The sequence below is a fragment of the Schistocerca serialis genome, chromosome 2, assembly GCF_023864345.2.
Source record: "Schistocerca serialis cubense isolate TAMUIC-IGC-003099 chromosome 2, iqSchSeri2.2, whole genome shotgun sequence".
Classification (NCBI taxonomy): Eukaryota; Metazoa; Arthropoda; class Insecta; order Orthoptera; family Acrididae; genus Schistocerca; species Schistocerca serialis.
In genome coordinates this window covers 495,784,157-495,799,659 of record NC_064639.1, presented here as the reverse complement: position 1 = coordinate 495,799,659, position 15,503 = coordinate 495,784,157, and the positions used below count along the sequence as shown (strand labels likewise).

General features: G+C 41.1%; 1 protein-coding gene across 1 annotated transcript in view; it reads left to right on the top strand.

Annotated features, from left to right (window-relative positions):
- LOC126456136 (glutamate receptor ionotropic, kainate 2-like) overlaps nt 1-15,503 on the top strand; it is a 293,829-nt gene that overhangs the window by 134,988 nt on the left and 143,338 nt on the right. The window contains exon 6 of the mRNA XM_050091890.1: nt 3,435-3,576. Within this exon, the coding sequence (XP_049947847.1) occupies nt 3,435-3,576 (142 nt within the window). The remainder of the gene's footprint in view (nt 1-3,434; nt 3,577-15,503) is intronic.

The window sequence follows — 15,503 nt, the reverse complement described above, 5'->3', positions numbered from 1 at the left end:
TGGACTTGACCGCCAAATGGCTCTGAGCACTATGGGATTTAACTTCTAAGGTCATCAGTCCCCTAGAACTTAGAACTACTTAAACCTAACTAACTTAAGGACATCACACACGTCCATGTCCGAGGCAGGATTCGAACCTGCGACCGTAGCGGTCACGCTCCTAGAACCGCACGGCCACACCAGCCGTCTCTTCATAAAGGCAAAAATAATTAAATAATATTGAAAGTTCCTTTTGCTTGTGATCTACTTGTTGAGAAATATAAAACTAAGCCGTAGGTGGTGCGAGTGCCCCTGTTTTCCCCTCTTCCCCCTTCTCACGCTCAGACAGCATGCGTGCCGGCGTGCCGGTTGAAGAAATGTGCAGCGAGGCCGAGCGCTTTGGCACTCGTGCCTGGGCAAGGGCTGCAAGCCGAAATCTTGGCCTCCGCTGAGTTACAGCACGATCTATATCGTGACCTCTTACACTCGAAAATCTATAGTCAGGCAATCGATGCCCAAAGACACACTGACACATTGAACAATGACCGTTAAATTTTTAAATTGTTTCTTGCCTACTTAGCATACTTTAACATCAGCATACTTTTGTGGCAATGCAGTACATACAGGCTAAGACAGGTGCTAGCACTTGTCATTAGACACTCCATCTGAAAGCTTTATACCTCTTAAGATGTTAAAGAAACTATCGAATGAAAAGTTAAAGCTGTTTTCAAACTGAATCACGCATTTCTGAACGAAATTTAAGGAAACAGGAACACTTTATTCACTACCAGTATAAACAGTAAATTTTTAATCATTTATACTGAAACTGATTTCCTATACTTCAATAAATTTGAGAAATGTGTCAGAACAATGCATGACTGAACGTCCTTCATGTTTTTCTCAATTAATAGGAACAATAAAAGACAGAAAATTCAGCATTACACACTATTATTATGAATCGACACTAATAATTTTGCAGTTCTCTGTGTTTTTAATGAAACAAATGCTTAACGAAATTTGTTCTCTGTAATTTAGTGTAAAATAATCACCTATTTACGCCTATATCTGTAAGATTACTCTGTGGTTAACACTTAAGTCCCTCGCAGAGGGTTCAGGGAACCAACTTCATACCATTTATCTACTGTTCCACTATCGAACATTGGGTGGGAAAAGTAAACACTTAATTCTTTCCGTACGATCTGCGATATCTCTTATTTTATTTTAATGCTTATTTCTTTCTATGTGGATTGGCTTCAATGAAATATTTGTGCGTTCAGAGGAGGAAGCTAGTGATTGCAATTTCGTGAAAAGATATCAAAGCAACAAAAAGTGCCTTTGTTTTAATGACTGCCCCCCGAACGCGCTTACATATGTGTGACACTATCTCCGCTATTTCGTGGATAGCACATAACGAGCTGCCCTTCTCTGAAAATTTTCGATGTCCTTCAATCCTATCTGGTACAGATCCCATACTGCACAGCAGTACTCTAGCAGAGGACAGACAAGCGAATTTAGGCAGTCTCTTTAGTAGGCCTGTTGCAACTTCTAAGTGTTCTGCCAATAAAAAGGAGACTCTGGTTTGCCCTCCCCACATTTTCTACGTGTTCTTTCCAACTTAAGTTGTTCGTAATTGTAGTTCATAGTTATTCAGCTGTTCCTCATTTCGGGTCAATTGCCACTTTTCACATTATACAGACATTATGTCTAAGTCACTTTACAGTTGGTTTTGATCTTCTAATGACTTTACCAGACAGTAAAGGAAAACATCATCTGCAGACAGTCTAAGGGACGTACTAAGACTGTCACCTAAATCGTTTATGTAGACTAGGAACAGCAAAGGGCTTAGAATACTTCCCTAGGATACGCGAGTTATCAGTTCTGTTTTACTCGATGACTTTCTGTCAGTTACTACGAACTGTGACTTTTCTGACAAGAAATCGCGAATCCAGTCACACTACTGAGACGATACTCCATAGAATGCAGTTTAATTAGAAGTATTTTGTGAGGAACGGTGTCAAAAGCCTCCCGGAAAATATAGAGGTATGGAAACAATTGGAGATACCCTGTCGATAGCAGTCATTACTTCGTGTGACTGACGAGCTAGTTGTGTTTAACAGGAACAATATTTTCTAAATCCGTGTTGACTATATGTCAGTAGACCGTTTTCTTCACGTAACATATTCATAAAGGTAGATATACCTGTGTTAGTAAATGCAGATGCACTTTTATTAACTTACTACAGCCTAATCTATCTATGCTTGCCTTACTACAGTATAATACAGAAAAATGTAGCGAATAGACATGTGCAAAGCTTATTGAAGCTAATGAGGAAGGCTATCTGAAGCCCCTAACAAGTTTCTGCAGAGGCTAATTCAGAGAAACAGTTAAATTGACTGTACTCTCGCTATGTATCTTTGAAAATTACTCACATAAAATGCAATACGCAAAATGAGGGTGATTCATATTTTGAAGTGAAGCTGTTCATATTAACTGGAATCGATGCCAAAATACATGCATTTTTATTTCTTTTAGATGCAGTCACAGTTTCTGTGATTGTGAGTCTGATTGTGTGACTGAGTGTAAAAGACGCAAAAATATAAAACCTGGATAACTTTTCCCAATAGACATCACAATTCCAAAAATAATACCATGTAGATTATGTGTATTCTGTATAACAAAGAACCTCACTAAATAAAAATCTCAGAAAAAACGACCACTGAAAAATAAATAATAGTATTACCTTATCCTAGCTTATCAATATGGTACAAAAACTTGGAATGATTGAAGTAGAGTGCATGAAGTAGAGTGAATGCAGTACAGGGAGTGTAACTGAGTGAGTGAGGTAGAGTAACTGAGTGGGAGTACATTGGAGCGGAACGAATGAAGTAGAGGGAGTGAAGCTGTGTGAATGAAGTAGAGGGAGCCAAGTAAAATGACCAGAATGGAATGAAGTTAGTGAAGAAGGGTGTGAGAAGTAGAGTGAATCAATTAGAGTAAATAAAGTAGAGTGACAAAATTGGAGTAGCTGATGTAGTGTGAATGAATTTGTGACTGACGGGGTGTGAATCAATTTGTGACTGATGGGAAGTGAGTATAGTGGAATGAGTGAAGCAGAGCGAGGGAAGGGGAGTTAGTGATATAGAGTAAGAGAAGTGAGTGAAGTGTAGTGATTGAAGTGAAGTAAGTGTGTTGTTGAGCGAAGTAGAGTCAGCGACATGGTGTGAGTATTGTAGGGAGTAACGTGATGAGAGTTAAGCAGTGTCAACTAGATGACATGCAAATATATCTTTGCTTTTCTTGAGTGTAAATTACAATAATAATGTTATATAACTATAGTCAAATTGTGTTTGGAGTTTGACTTTATGTATCTGCATAAATCGATACATCCTATTCAGTTTCCTGAAATGATGGGAAGACATATAAATACTTCTTCTACTGTGTGCTTTCACTTGCAGGTCTTTGCTGAAGGAGATTCGACAAGCAGGAGAGACTCGTCTGGTGCTGGATGTGGACACGGAGCTGATCCCAGAGGTGCTGTGGCAGGCCAATGAAGTCAACCTCATGGGCCTTTACCAATCTTTCTTCATCACCTCACTGGTAGGCATGTTCAGGACGTTGCCACAAGTTCTTGAAATAATATCCAGATTTACAGTTCCGCCGAACTGATTTTACGATTATTGAACTGCGATACAGTAGTTTCTCTATTGCTTTTAACACTTTAATGTTCGGATAATAAGTTGCCGTCTCTTTAATCTAAGACTAGATGATCAATGGAGCTAGCCGCTATCTCTGTGTAATGTCTTGTCTGTATAGACGTGTATCTGTTGTCTTTAAGATCCCTTCACCTTCACACATAAGTCTATACAGTAAAGTAAGGCCCTCCCAGTTCTTGGCTGATCCGTGACAAGACAGGCGAAAAAATAGACTGATGGAGGATTATTAGTATTATCTCTATTTTCATTCGCCCTCTCTCTTTCTCTCCTTTATCTATGTATAGTTTTTAATATAAGATTTCATTACGTGATATATGATAAAAAGAATCAGCCAAATAGAATCTTTGGTGGAGTCCTTCGTCTTGGTAATCAGCGGCTGGCTTGCTGTAAGAGATCTTTACATTTATTATTACTGTTAAACACTGCAGTCAGTTGGGAGAATCAATCGTTTGGACAATTTGTTCCTTTTACGAAAGATTGCGAAATTCCAGATGTGTACGAAGCGTTTTTGGACGATTTAACACAGACTCAGTGATTGCAGGCTCTCTTCGACACAGCTGAAACTTCCCCACTGATTAGAGGGCCAACGTGATCAACAAATGATTCAGAAAGAAACTCATTCGTTCATTCACTCCAGAACAAAAATGTCACAAACCTTATTTATGGAGGAAATCGTGTATTAAATCCATCTCCATTACATGTCCAGATCTCCGGTGATTCCACGCCTTAATTATTTTCCTTTTACAATCTCTTTCTCTTCAAAACAAACCGGTAGCGGCACAAATGTTAATTGGCTCGCTTTAGCGAGAAGAAAAGCAGAATATGTATCTCTCAGAAACACGTCAATCCCTCAACAGATACTTCAGAAGCTGTCCTAGTTACCACTCTAACAACCTTGGAGAATGCATATATGCCTCTCTGTTATTTCAAAGAATAAGTGCACTAGAAAATACTTTGGCGTCGACGAGCTGTCGCCACATATATTACGAGAAAATCAGATCAGATAACTTTTCCAAAGTGAATGAATGTGGATGGTTTGATTGAAAATGATTAATTGGTGCGTGGTAGAGGGTATTTGCTGTGGGGACATTACATGCTCTTTCTCATGTGCGCCTAGTGCAGATCTCAGTTGCTCGCAGTCTGAACTTTTATCAACTACTTGCGAATACTAGAGTCCATGCATCATCTTTCTATTTAATCAGTAATTTTTTCTCGACACAGAACAATGACATACTGTTCCCTGCATCCGACTTCTACGGTTCTGACAGTAATTGAGCGCCAAATTTCACATTTATTTAAAAATCAAGTCTCTGTTTTACTGACTAAATTATCTCATTAATCTCGATAGCCTCTTTTATTGCACTGGTGAGACTAGCACTTGGCAGTGTGTGTACAAGCAGATACTGGACAAAAAGTATCAGAAATGAGGCATTATAAATGTGCTAAAAGTGGATATAGACTTTGAAATACTTTTCACCCAGCAGTGATTTACGACTTTTATATAAACAAACTGCACTTGTCATCCAACCCCGCCTTCCACTAGCCGTCCCGTCGCGCAGTAGTCCGCATGGGCTCTTATTCTGCGTTTATTTAAGACCTAGTTTAGAATCCTGGGTATTATCGTAATAAATATATTTATTTAAGATTTAATTTATTAACTAATTATCCTTATCTCGATATTTACATCACACTCATAGTTACCGCTGTAATTTATTAGCGACAATGACCACTGCTGTATTTATGTCACCCTTGTCTTTATTGGTGCAATTTATCACCTAATTAGCTTACCCAGGAGCCCTTATCCCAATAATTTATTATTCAGTATAGCCCCCGGGTATCTTTACAAGATATCAGGGGTCCGTATATTAATTAATATAACTTATGACACAATATGGCGACGCAGTCTAAAGATGATTGCAAAAAACGGTCAAAAACATTTTACAGGCATTGCCACCACTATGATAAGTATAAAATTGCACTAAATACAAGATAATTAACAGTTACTGAGGTAATATAAATTTTTATCGCTGTTACTTATGAATAATGATTTTACAAAGAATGTAGCTGCTGTACTTGTACTTACCCACGCAAAATAATCAGAACTAATTTGCAACATCATCATCCAAATACACACGAAAATTACCACAAATTCGAGTCTTTTAATGTTTAAGCAATTTGGCTGTGTGCATATCGTAGGATAGAATGGAACAGAAACATTTGTGTATGTAAACAAATAGTATGTCAGGGTAGTTCCATGTGTTGCAGCATACCGACAAGCTCGTGTAGGAGAAGAACAGATGTTATTTATACAAGAGTAGGTTGCTTATCATAATACACGAGTATCATTAAAGATTTATGATTTGGATCATAGCCATCAAAATCGTCTCGAATGGATTGGGTAGGGTATTGCAGTGTGTATCACATTTACAGCGCAAGGATACAATATAGCTGTCAAGCTACTGCCATCAAACAATTAATGCTGACAAGATACATAAATAAGTCTAGAAATTCAGTACTTCACGATTACACTATTGTCAGCAAGGCATTAGAAACAGTAACAACCGTATCGCTATATGCTGTGTGAAGTACTAATGCTAAGTGTAAAACAATCTCTTTCTTTAGAAACAGTGTCACTCACGCACTTACAAGCAACGGAATTAGTGGGAATTGCTAATTTTGATTCCTTTGCGATCATTCTACATGTGCGATCTGAAAAGCAGAATATAGTGGCATTAGTGTATTTTGTGACTACAGTTCTTAGTACACCTGAAACTACCTGGCAGATTAAAACTGTGTGCTGGACCGAGACTCGAACTCGGAACCTTGCGTTTCGCGGGCAAATGCTCGTTCGATCCTCGGTCCGGCATACAGTTTAATTTGCCATGAAGTTTCATATCAGCGCACACTCCGCTGCGGAGTGAAAATCTCATTCTGGAAGACTACTTCTTTTTAATAGTGAGTTGTTGTTGTTGTGGTCTTCAGTCCTGAGACTGGTTTGATGCAGCTCTCCATGCTACTGTATCATGTGCAAGCCTCTTCATCTCCCAGTACCTACTGCAGCCTACATCCTTCTGAATCTGCTTAGTGTATTCATCTCTTGGTCTCCCTCTATGATTTTTACCCTCCACGCTGCACTCCAGTACTAAATTGGTGATCCCTTGATGCCTCAGAACATGTCCTACCAACCGATCCCGTCTTCTAGTCAAGTTGTGCCACAAACTCCTCTTCTCCCCGATTCTATTTAATACCTCCTCATTAGTTATGTGATCTACAGATCTAATCTTCAGCATTCGAAAGCTTCTATTCTCTTCTTGTGTAAACTATTTATCGTCCACGTTTCACTTCCATACATGGCTACGCTCCATACAAATACTTTCAGAGACGACTTCCTGACACTTAAATCAATACTCGATGATAACAAATTTCTCTTCTTCAGAAACGCTTTCCTTGCCATTGCCAGGCTACATTTTATATCCTCTCTACTTCGACCATCATCAGTTATTTTGCTCCCCAAATAGCAAAACTCCTTTACTACTTTAAGTGTGTCATTTCCTAAGCTAATTCCCTCAGCATCACCCGACTTAATTCGACTACATTCCATTATCCTCGTTTTGCTTTTGTTGATGTTCATCTTATATCCTCCTTTCAAGACACTGTCCATTCCGTTCAACTGCTCTTCCGAGTCTTTTGCTGTCTTTGACAGAATTACAATGTCATCGGCGAACCTCAAAGTTTTTATTTCTTCTCCATGGATTTTAATACCTAGTCCGAACTTTTCTTTTGTTTCTTTTACTGCTTGTTCAACATACAGATTGAATAGCATCGGGGAGAGGCTACCACCCTGTCTCACTCCCTTCCCAACCACTGCTTCCCTTTCGTGCCCCTCGACTCTTATAACTGCCATCTGGTTTCTGTACAAATTGTAAATAGCCTTTCGCTTTCTGTATTTTACCCCTGCCACCTTCAGAATTTGAAAGAGAGTATTCCATTCAACATTGTCAAAAGCTTTCTCTAAGTCTACAAATGCTAGAAACGTAGGTTTGCGTTTCCTTAATGTTTCTTCTAAGATAAGTCGTAGGGTCAGTATTGCATCACGTATTCCAACATTTCTACGGAATCCAAACTGATCTTCCCCGAGGTCGGCTTCTATCAGTTTTTCCATTCGTCTGTATGGAATTCGCGTTAGTATTTTGCAGCTGTGACTTATTAAACTGATAGTTCGGTGATTTTCACATCTGTCAACGCCTGCTTTCTTTGGGATTGGAATTATTATATTCTTCTTGAAGTCTGAGGGTATTTCGCCTGTCTCATACATCTTGCTCACCAGATGGTAGAGTTTTGTCAGGACTGGCTCTCCCAAGGCTGTCAGTAGTTATAATGGAATGTTGTCTACTCCCAGGGCCTTATTTCGACTTAGGTCTTTCATTGCTCTGTCAAACTCTTCACGCAATATCATATCTCCCATTTCATCTTCATCTACCTCCTCTTCCATTTCCATAATATTGTCCTCAAGAACATCGCCCCTGTATAGACCCTCCATATACTCCTTCCACCTTTCTGCTTTCCCTTCTTTACTTAGAACGGGGTTTCCATCTGAGCTATTGATATTCATGCAAGTGGTTCTTTTTTCTCCAAAGGTCTCTAATTTTCCTGTAGGCAGTATCTGTCTTACCCCTCATTAGATAAGCCTCTACATCTTACATTTGTCCTCTAGCCATCCCTGCTTAGCCAGTTTGCACTTCCTGTCGATCTCATTTTTGAGACGTTTGTATTACTTTTTCCCTGCTTCACTTGCTGCATTTTTGTATTTTCTCCTTTCATCAATTAAATTATGTATCTCTTCTGTTACCAAAGGATTTCTACTAGCCCTCGACTTTTTACCTACTTGATCCTCTGCTGCCTTCACTATTTCATTCCTCAAAGCTACCCATTCTTCTTCTACTGTATTTCGTTCCCCCATTCCTGTCAATTGTTCCCTTATGCTCTCCCTGAAACTCTCTACAACCTCTGGTTCTTTCAGTTTATCCAGGTTCCATCTCCTTAAATTCCCACCTTTTTGCAGTTTCTTCAGTTTTAATCTACAGTTCAGAACCAATAGATGGTGGTCAGAGTCCACTTCTGCCCCTGGAAATGTCTTACCATTTAAAATCTGGCTCCTAAATCTCTGTCTTACCATTATATAATCTATCTGAAACCTTTTAGTATCTCCAGGGTTCTTCCATGTATACAACCTTCTTTCATGATTCTTGAACCAAGTGTTAGCAATGATGAAGTTATGCTCTGTGCAAAATTCTACCAGGCGGCTTCCTCTTTCATTTCTTAGCCCCAATCCATACTCACCTACTACGTCTCGTTCTCTTCCTTTTCCTACTGTCGAATTCCAGTCACCTATGACTATTAAATTTTCATCTCCCTTCACTACCTGAATAATTTCTTTTATCTCATCATACATTTCATCAACTTCTTCATCATTTGCATAGCTAGTTGGCATATAAACTTGTACTACTGTAGTAGGCGTGGGCTTCGTGTCTATCTTGGCCACAATAATGCTTTCACTATGCTGTTTGTAGTAGCTTACCCACAACTATTATTTTTTATTCATAATTAGACCTACTCCTGCATTACCCCTATTTCATTTTGTATTTATAACCCTGTATTCACCTGCCACCTCCTGCCACCGAACTTCACTAATTCCCACTATATCTAACTTTAACCTATCCATTTCCCTTTTTAAACTTTCTGACCTACCTGCCCGATTAAGGGATCTGACATTCCACGCTCCGATCCGTAGAATGCCAGTTTTCTTTCTCCTGATAACGATGTCCTTTTGAGTAGTCAACGCCCAGAGATCCGAATGGGGGACTAATTTACCTCCGGAATATTTTACCCATCATCATTTAATCGTACAGTAAAGCTGCATGCCCTCGGGAAAAATTACGGCTGTAGTTTCCCCTTGCTTTCAGCCGTTCGCAGTACCAAAACAGCAAGGCCGTTTTGGTTAATGTTACAGGGCCAGATCAGCCAATCATCCAGACTGTTGCACCTGCAGCTACTGAAAAGGCTGCTGCCCCTCTTCAGGGACCACACGTTTGTCTGGCCTCTCAATAGATACCCCTCCGTTGTGGTTGCACCTACGGTACGGCTATCTGTATCGTTGAGGCACGCAAGCCTCCCCACCAACGGCAAGGTCCGTGGTTCATGGGGGGTACAGTAAGTATTTAATTAAATTAAAATTGCTTTAAAGACGAATCCGATGCAATTCACTACTCAGAAACCTTGCGGTTAATACTACACACACCAAAAAAAGTTTTTCATCACCCCGGTTACCAGAACTCCTGAAGACAGACGTCGACCGTGGATATTGTATCACAAGCGGTTCAAATGGCTCTGAGCACTATCGGACTTCACTTCTCAGCTCATCAGTCCCCTAAAACGTGGAACTACTTAAACCTAACTAACCTAACGACATCACACACATCCATGGTAGAGGCAGGATCGAACCTGCGACCTCAGCGGTCGCGCGGTTCCAGACTGTAGCGCCTAGAACCGCTCGGCCACCCCGGCCGGCTATTGTATCACAGACTTTGACTGTTCAGAGATTTCACTAAACCCGCTCAAAGATGTAAACAACCATGCATGAGCAGCGCCTATTAGACGGAGGATGTCCGACAGCCGATGAGTTCCAGTCATTCCACCAGGAAGGAGGAGGACGGCTTGAGGTGTCTGCCTACACGGTCAATACCGAGGTTCGATCGTGTCCCCGTTGTTAATTTGTGCCAGGTAGGGCTGTCAACAAGGGAAGTGTCCAGGCGTCTCGGAGTGAACCGAAGCGATGTTGTTCTGACATAGAGGAGATACAGAGAGACAGGAACTGGCGTGACATGCCTCGCTTAGGCCATCCAAGGGCTACGACTGTAGTGGATGACTGCTATCTACGGAATATGGCTCGGAGGAACCCTGACAGCAACACCACCATGTTCAATAATGCTTTTCGTGCAGCCACAAGACGTCGTGTTACGACACAAACTGTGCGCAATAGGCTGCATGTTGGAACTTCACTTCCGATGTTGATGGCGAGGTCCATCTTTGCAACCACGACACCATGCAGCGCGGTACAGATGGGCCTAACAACATGCCGAATGGACCACTCAGGATTGGTTCAAAATGGTTCAAATGGCTCTGAGCATATGGGACTTAACATCTGAGGTCATCAATCCCCTAGAACTTAGAACTACTTAAACCTAACAAACCTGAGGACATCACACACATCCAAGCCAGAGTTAGGATTCGAACCTGCGACCGTAGCGGTCGCGCGGTTCCAGACTGAAGCGCCTAAATCCGCTCTGCCACTCCGGCCGGCGCTCAGGATTGAGGATTGGTATCAGGTTCTCTTCACCGATTAGTGTCGCACATGCCTTCAACCAGACAATCGTCGGAGACGTGTTTGGAGACAACCCGGTCAGGCTGAACGCCTTAGAAACACTGTCCAGCGAGTGCAGCAAGGTTGAGGTTCCCTGCTGTTTTGGTGTGGCATTATGTGGGGCCGACGTACGCCGCTGGTGATCACGGAAGGCACCGTAATGGCTGTACGATAAGTGAATGCCATTCTCCGACCGATAGTGCAACCATACCAGCAGCATATTGGCGAGGCATTCGTCCTCATGGACGACAATTCGCGCCCCCATCGCGCACATCTTGTGAATGACTTCCTTCAGGATAACGAAGTCGCTCGACTAGAGTGCCCACCATGTTCTTCAGACATGAACCACATCGAAAATGCCTGGGATAGATTGAAAAGGGCTGTTTATGGACGACGTGACCCACCAACCACGCCTGAGGGATCTACGCCGAAATGCCGTTGGGGAGTGGGACAATCTAGACCAACAGTGCGTTGATGAACTTGTGGATAGTATGGCACGATGAATACAGGCATGAATCAATGCAAGAGGACCTGCTACTGGGTATTAGAAGTACCGGCGTGCACACCTCTGAAAGTCTCGTTGTATGATGGTACAACGTGCAATGTGTGGTTCTCATGAGCAATAAAAGGGGTGGAAATAATGTTTATGTTGATCTCTATTCCAATTTTCTGTACATGTCCCTGAACTCTCGGAACCGTTGTGATGCAAAACTTTTTTTGATGTGTGTATTAACAACATTAATTTATAATTACACAGAGAAAACCAGTGACTGACTGATTTTTGCACTCATATTAAATCCTTCCTCAAAGAAAGTTTTGTTTCAGTCTCATTTGGGCAAAAAATGTTTCACGTATTTCAATACATGCCGAACGTTCAGTAAACAATCAGAGAATCCATTTCTGGCAGATTTCGCAATTTAAACTTTGAGTACTCGCGAAAATAAATCATTTTTCAGATGTTGATGCAACTGCAAACGATATCAAGATTTTTCAGAATCCTTTTAACACCGATACGTTCAGTGTTGCCTGAGAATTTCAAATGCAAATGGCCGATTTACAAAGAAGTGATTTTTATAAAGATAAGTATTGAAATTCCTCTCACACATTTCAATCACTTGCTTAAGTTTACTCTTGGTTTCTTTTCCACTTTCGGCACTACTTATCTGTGTGAGAAAAACATTCTCCAAAATGAAGTACACAAAAATATTCACAGATCCAAACTAAATGGCTAGCATTTAAAGTCGCTGCTTTTATTTCGATCAGTAAACTTGATCCACAACTTTATATAGTTGTTGAGTGGGAAGTTATAGCTAAATAAATCTCACTAATCATTATTACAGTGCTTAATTTCATTATTTGAGTTGGCTATGTGTTTCACTTAGGTATGGTAAATTTTCAGGAAATCTCAAATAATAAATTACAGTTGAAATGTCCAGTTACATTATATGTATGTCTGTTAATGTGTATCTTAATTGATCTTATAATAAAAGCAACTGGTTATTGCACGTATTTTGTATGATTTGTTTGTGTTGTAAATTTTACACAGTCCAGTGTCACATCGGTTAATGAGCGTGATTCATCCCTGAACCTTCCTCGTAATTAACTCTAGTTAATTGAAACATTTTTTCTGTAGGAATCCAATGAGAGTAAGTCAAATCGTTCCATTCCGAAACAATAGTAAAGCAGGTTTACGATGTAGTAATGTAATCTTTTAGTACAGTAAATCCTGTTTTAGAACAAAGTTGTCTGAAGATGTTTGTTTATGCCCATGTTTCAAAATTTACTTCAAGATAAATAGCATTATGGTTAATTAAAATCTTGGCGTGCATAGCTATTGCTTTATGGGTATCCGTAATGAATACGTGTCTGTTACCGATGACGAAACAGAATTTGAATTCATAAACAGATACTGCAATGGAAAGGGTTACCAGACGCTGGCGAAGAAAATATCTTGCAACATCGTTGCAGAGCATATGCGGCTCCGTCGCGGGCGGTATGGGTGGCGATAATTGCGGCCCGATGCGCTTTGCGATCAGTTCTGCTGACTGAGTGTATCATTCACGGAGTTTATACTTTACAGAGCGGTAGTTTATAGGAGAACGCCTGACGTAGTGTTCATTTATAACGGCCAAAGAAACAGATCCAGATCAGAAAGTAGGTTTGAGATGGTTATTAAAGACTGAAAAAAAAAACACTTAACAGACTATGCAAAACATGATTCGTTAAGCGAGTCAGTGTTTTCATTTTCTTCTACTCGTTTTTCGAATAACCATTATGGGAAGCGCTCGATAGGCACAGCTTGACTGTATTTAAAAAAAAAAACGGAAGATCGCATACCTTGCATGTCTGACGTGTCACCGTGGGCCGGATTGATGATGTTCGCGGGCCGGTTTTGCCTGTGAGCCGTAGTTTTATGACCCTGGTCTCAGGAGAGAGAGGGAGAGTGTCGGGTTATGTGAACCAAATGATCTTCTGGCCAAATGATCTTCTTCAGTGCGGATGCACTCACATTGCTCAAACTCTTATAGGAATCGGTAGATTGACTGCTGCGTGTAATGAGTACAGTGGGCAGGGGCACTATAAATGTAGTGCGTGGACAGTAAGTTGGAACTGTGGGTCTCGTGGGGAGCGTGCCAGAGATAAGTCTCTGCAATCACAGTCTCCTCTGTGTCCTCGATGGCTCAATCGGACAGAGCGTCTGCCATGTAAGGAGGAGATCCCGGTTTCGAGTCCCGGTCGATGCACAAATTTGCAACTGTCCCCGTTGATATTTATCAACGCCTGTAAGCAGCTAATGGTATGGATTTCATTGCAAATATTGTTCCTAGTTTTTATCTTTACAGCGGTGTTTTCCAGATGCTTCTTATAGGCTCTATCTGGTCCAGTGTAACCTCTAGATATTTTGAGTGCTGGTTGTGGCGAAGTAGTCTGTAACCAAAGCACACCTGGAGCCATCTGTCTGGCGCCCTGCTGCGCAAGTGAAAGCAAGCCATCTCTGTCTCGGTCGGGTTTGGCCTCAGTCTGCGTCTAAGAACGTATATTCCCAATATCATAAGATAGGATGTTAAAGATGGCTTCCGATCCTTAAAAATTTCATGTCCCACTGCCAACATCCGGTCATCAGCACATCCAAACTTATGAGAGCTAGTTTTAGGCATGACAAAGATGTACAGATTAAAAAGTTGTGGGGCAAGGACAGATCCCTGGGGTAGTCCATCATTTAGGGTCTTCGAAGGGCTTATCCTGTTGCACAGTACGACCAAGAATGACGTTCCAGTAAGCATGCTGTTAATAAGTTGGACTGTTTTCCTGCATGGGATTCTTTGAACAAGTTTGTAGAGAAGATTGTGCCTCTATACTATGTCATAAGTTGCTGACAGATCGATAAATGCAGTTGATGTTCTTAAATTAGTTTCAAAGTCTGCTTCTAAGTAGGTGGCGAGTGACATTATCTGGTCCATAGCCCAGATGTCTTGTAAATGGCTCTTTCAATACTTCTGTACACTTAGCCAGGAAGGGCTATTGTGCGGTAGCTTTCCGGCTCGTTGCTTGGTTTTCTTGGCTTAAGAGTAGCGATGACAGACCTTTCATTCCGTTCTGTATTCTCCTCCTCATCATGATATCAGTAAATAACTCTGTTACCCATTATTAGGTTAATTTACCACCGTTCAGGAAGAATTCAAGTTGAATTCCATCAGGCCCTGGTGCCTTTTCCGCTTTAACTTCTTTGAGTGACATTGTTATTTACTCGACAATTAATGATTGGGAAAATACGGTGTGGTCGGGCTTAGATGTTTCAGATTCATAAATTATTGTTTGATGTGGGTGGTGCGAGCTTTGTCCTGTGCTATTCTTGAAATAGTCACAACGTGCTTCGCAGTCCTGTCCGGGTGAGAGACCACTTCCCCTCTTGTATGCTTAGGACTTACACCTAATTCTTTAAAAGTGCCTGGCCTTTTCTGCTAGAACATTTGAAGTCCACTTTCACGACTGTTTCTGTCCATTTCTCACGTCTAGCCATGTCAAGTGTGAGTAGGAGGTGATCCGCTATCTCTCCTTAGAGGAACTCCTTGTATAGTTTTACACATTGAGCATTCCATCCTGATAGATATTCCTTGTGGAATCCTCTAGGGCTGGTGGTCTTTGCTACTTCAGTCACTACTCTTGTGAACCTTTGGCAACTTTCGATAGTGGGTGGAATCCAGCGTCAACACTTTTCAAGGTGGTTGGGGAACTTGTTCCAACCCGCCTTCTTAAAATTATATCTTGGACGAGGACAGGATCTGATCAGAGGAACGCGCTTTCGATTATGGGTGGTCGATGTTGACTGTGTGGAAGGTCTTTAAGTACTCTGCAGGTCCCTTGCAGCAAGTGTGAACTGACCGTCTTTT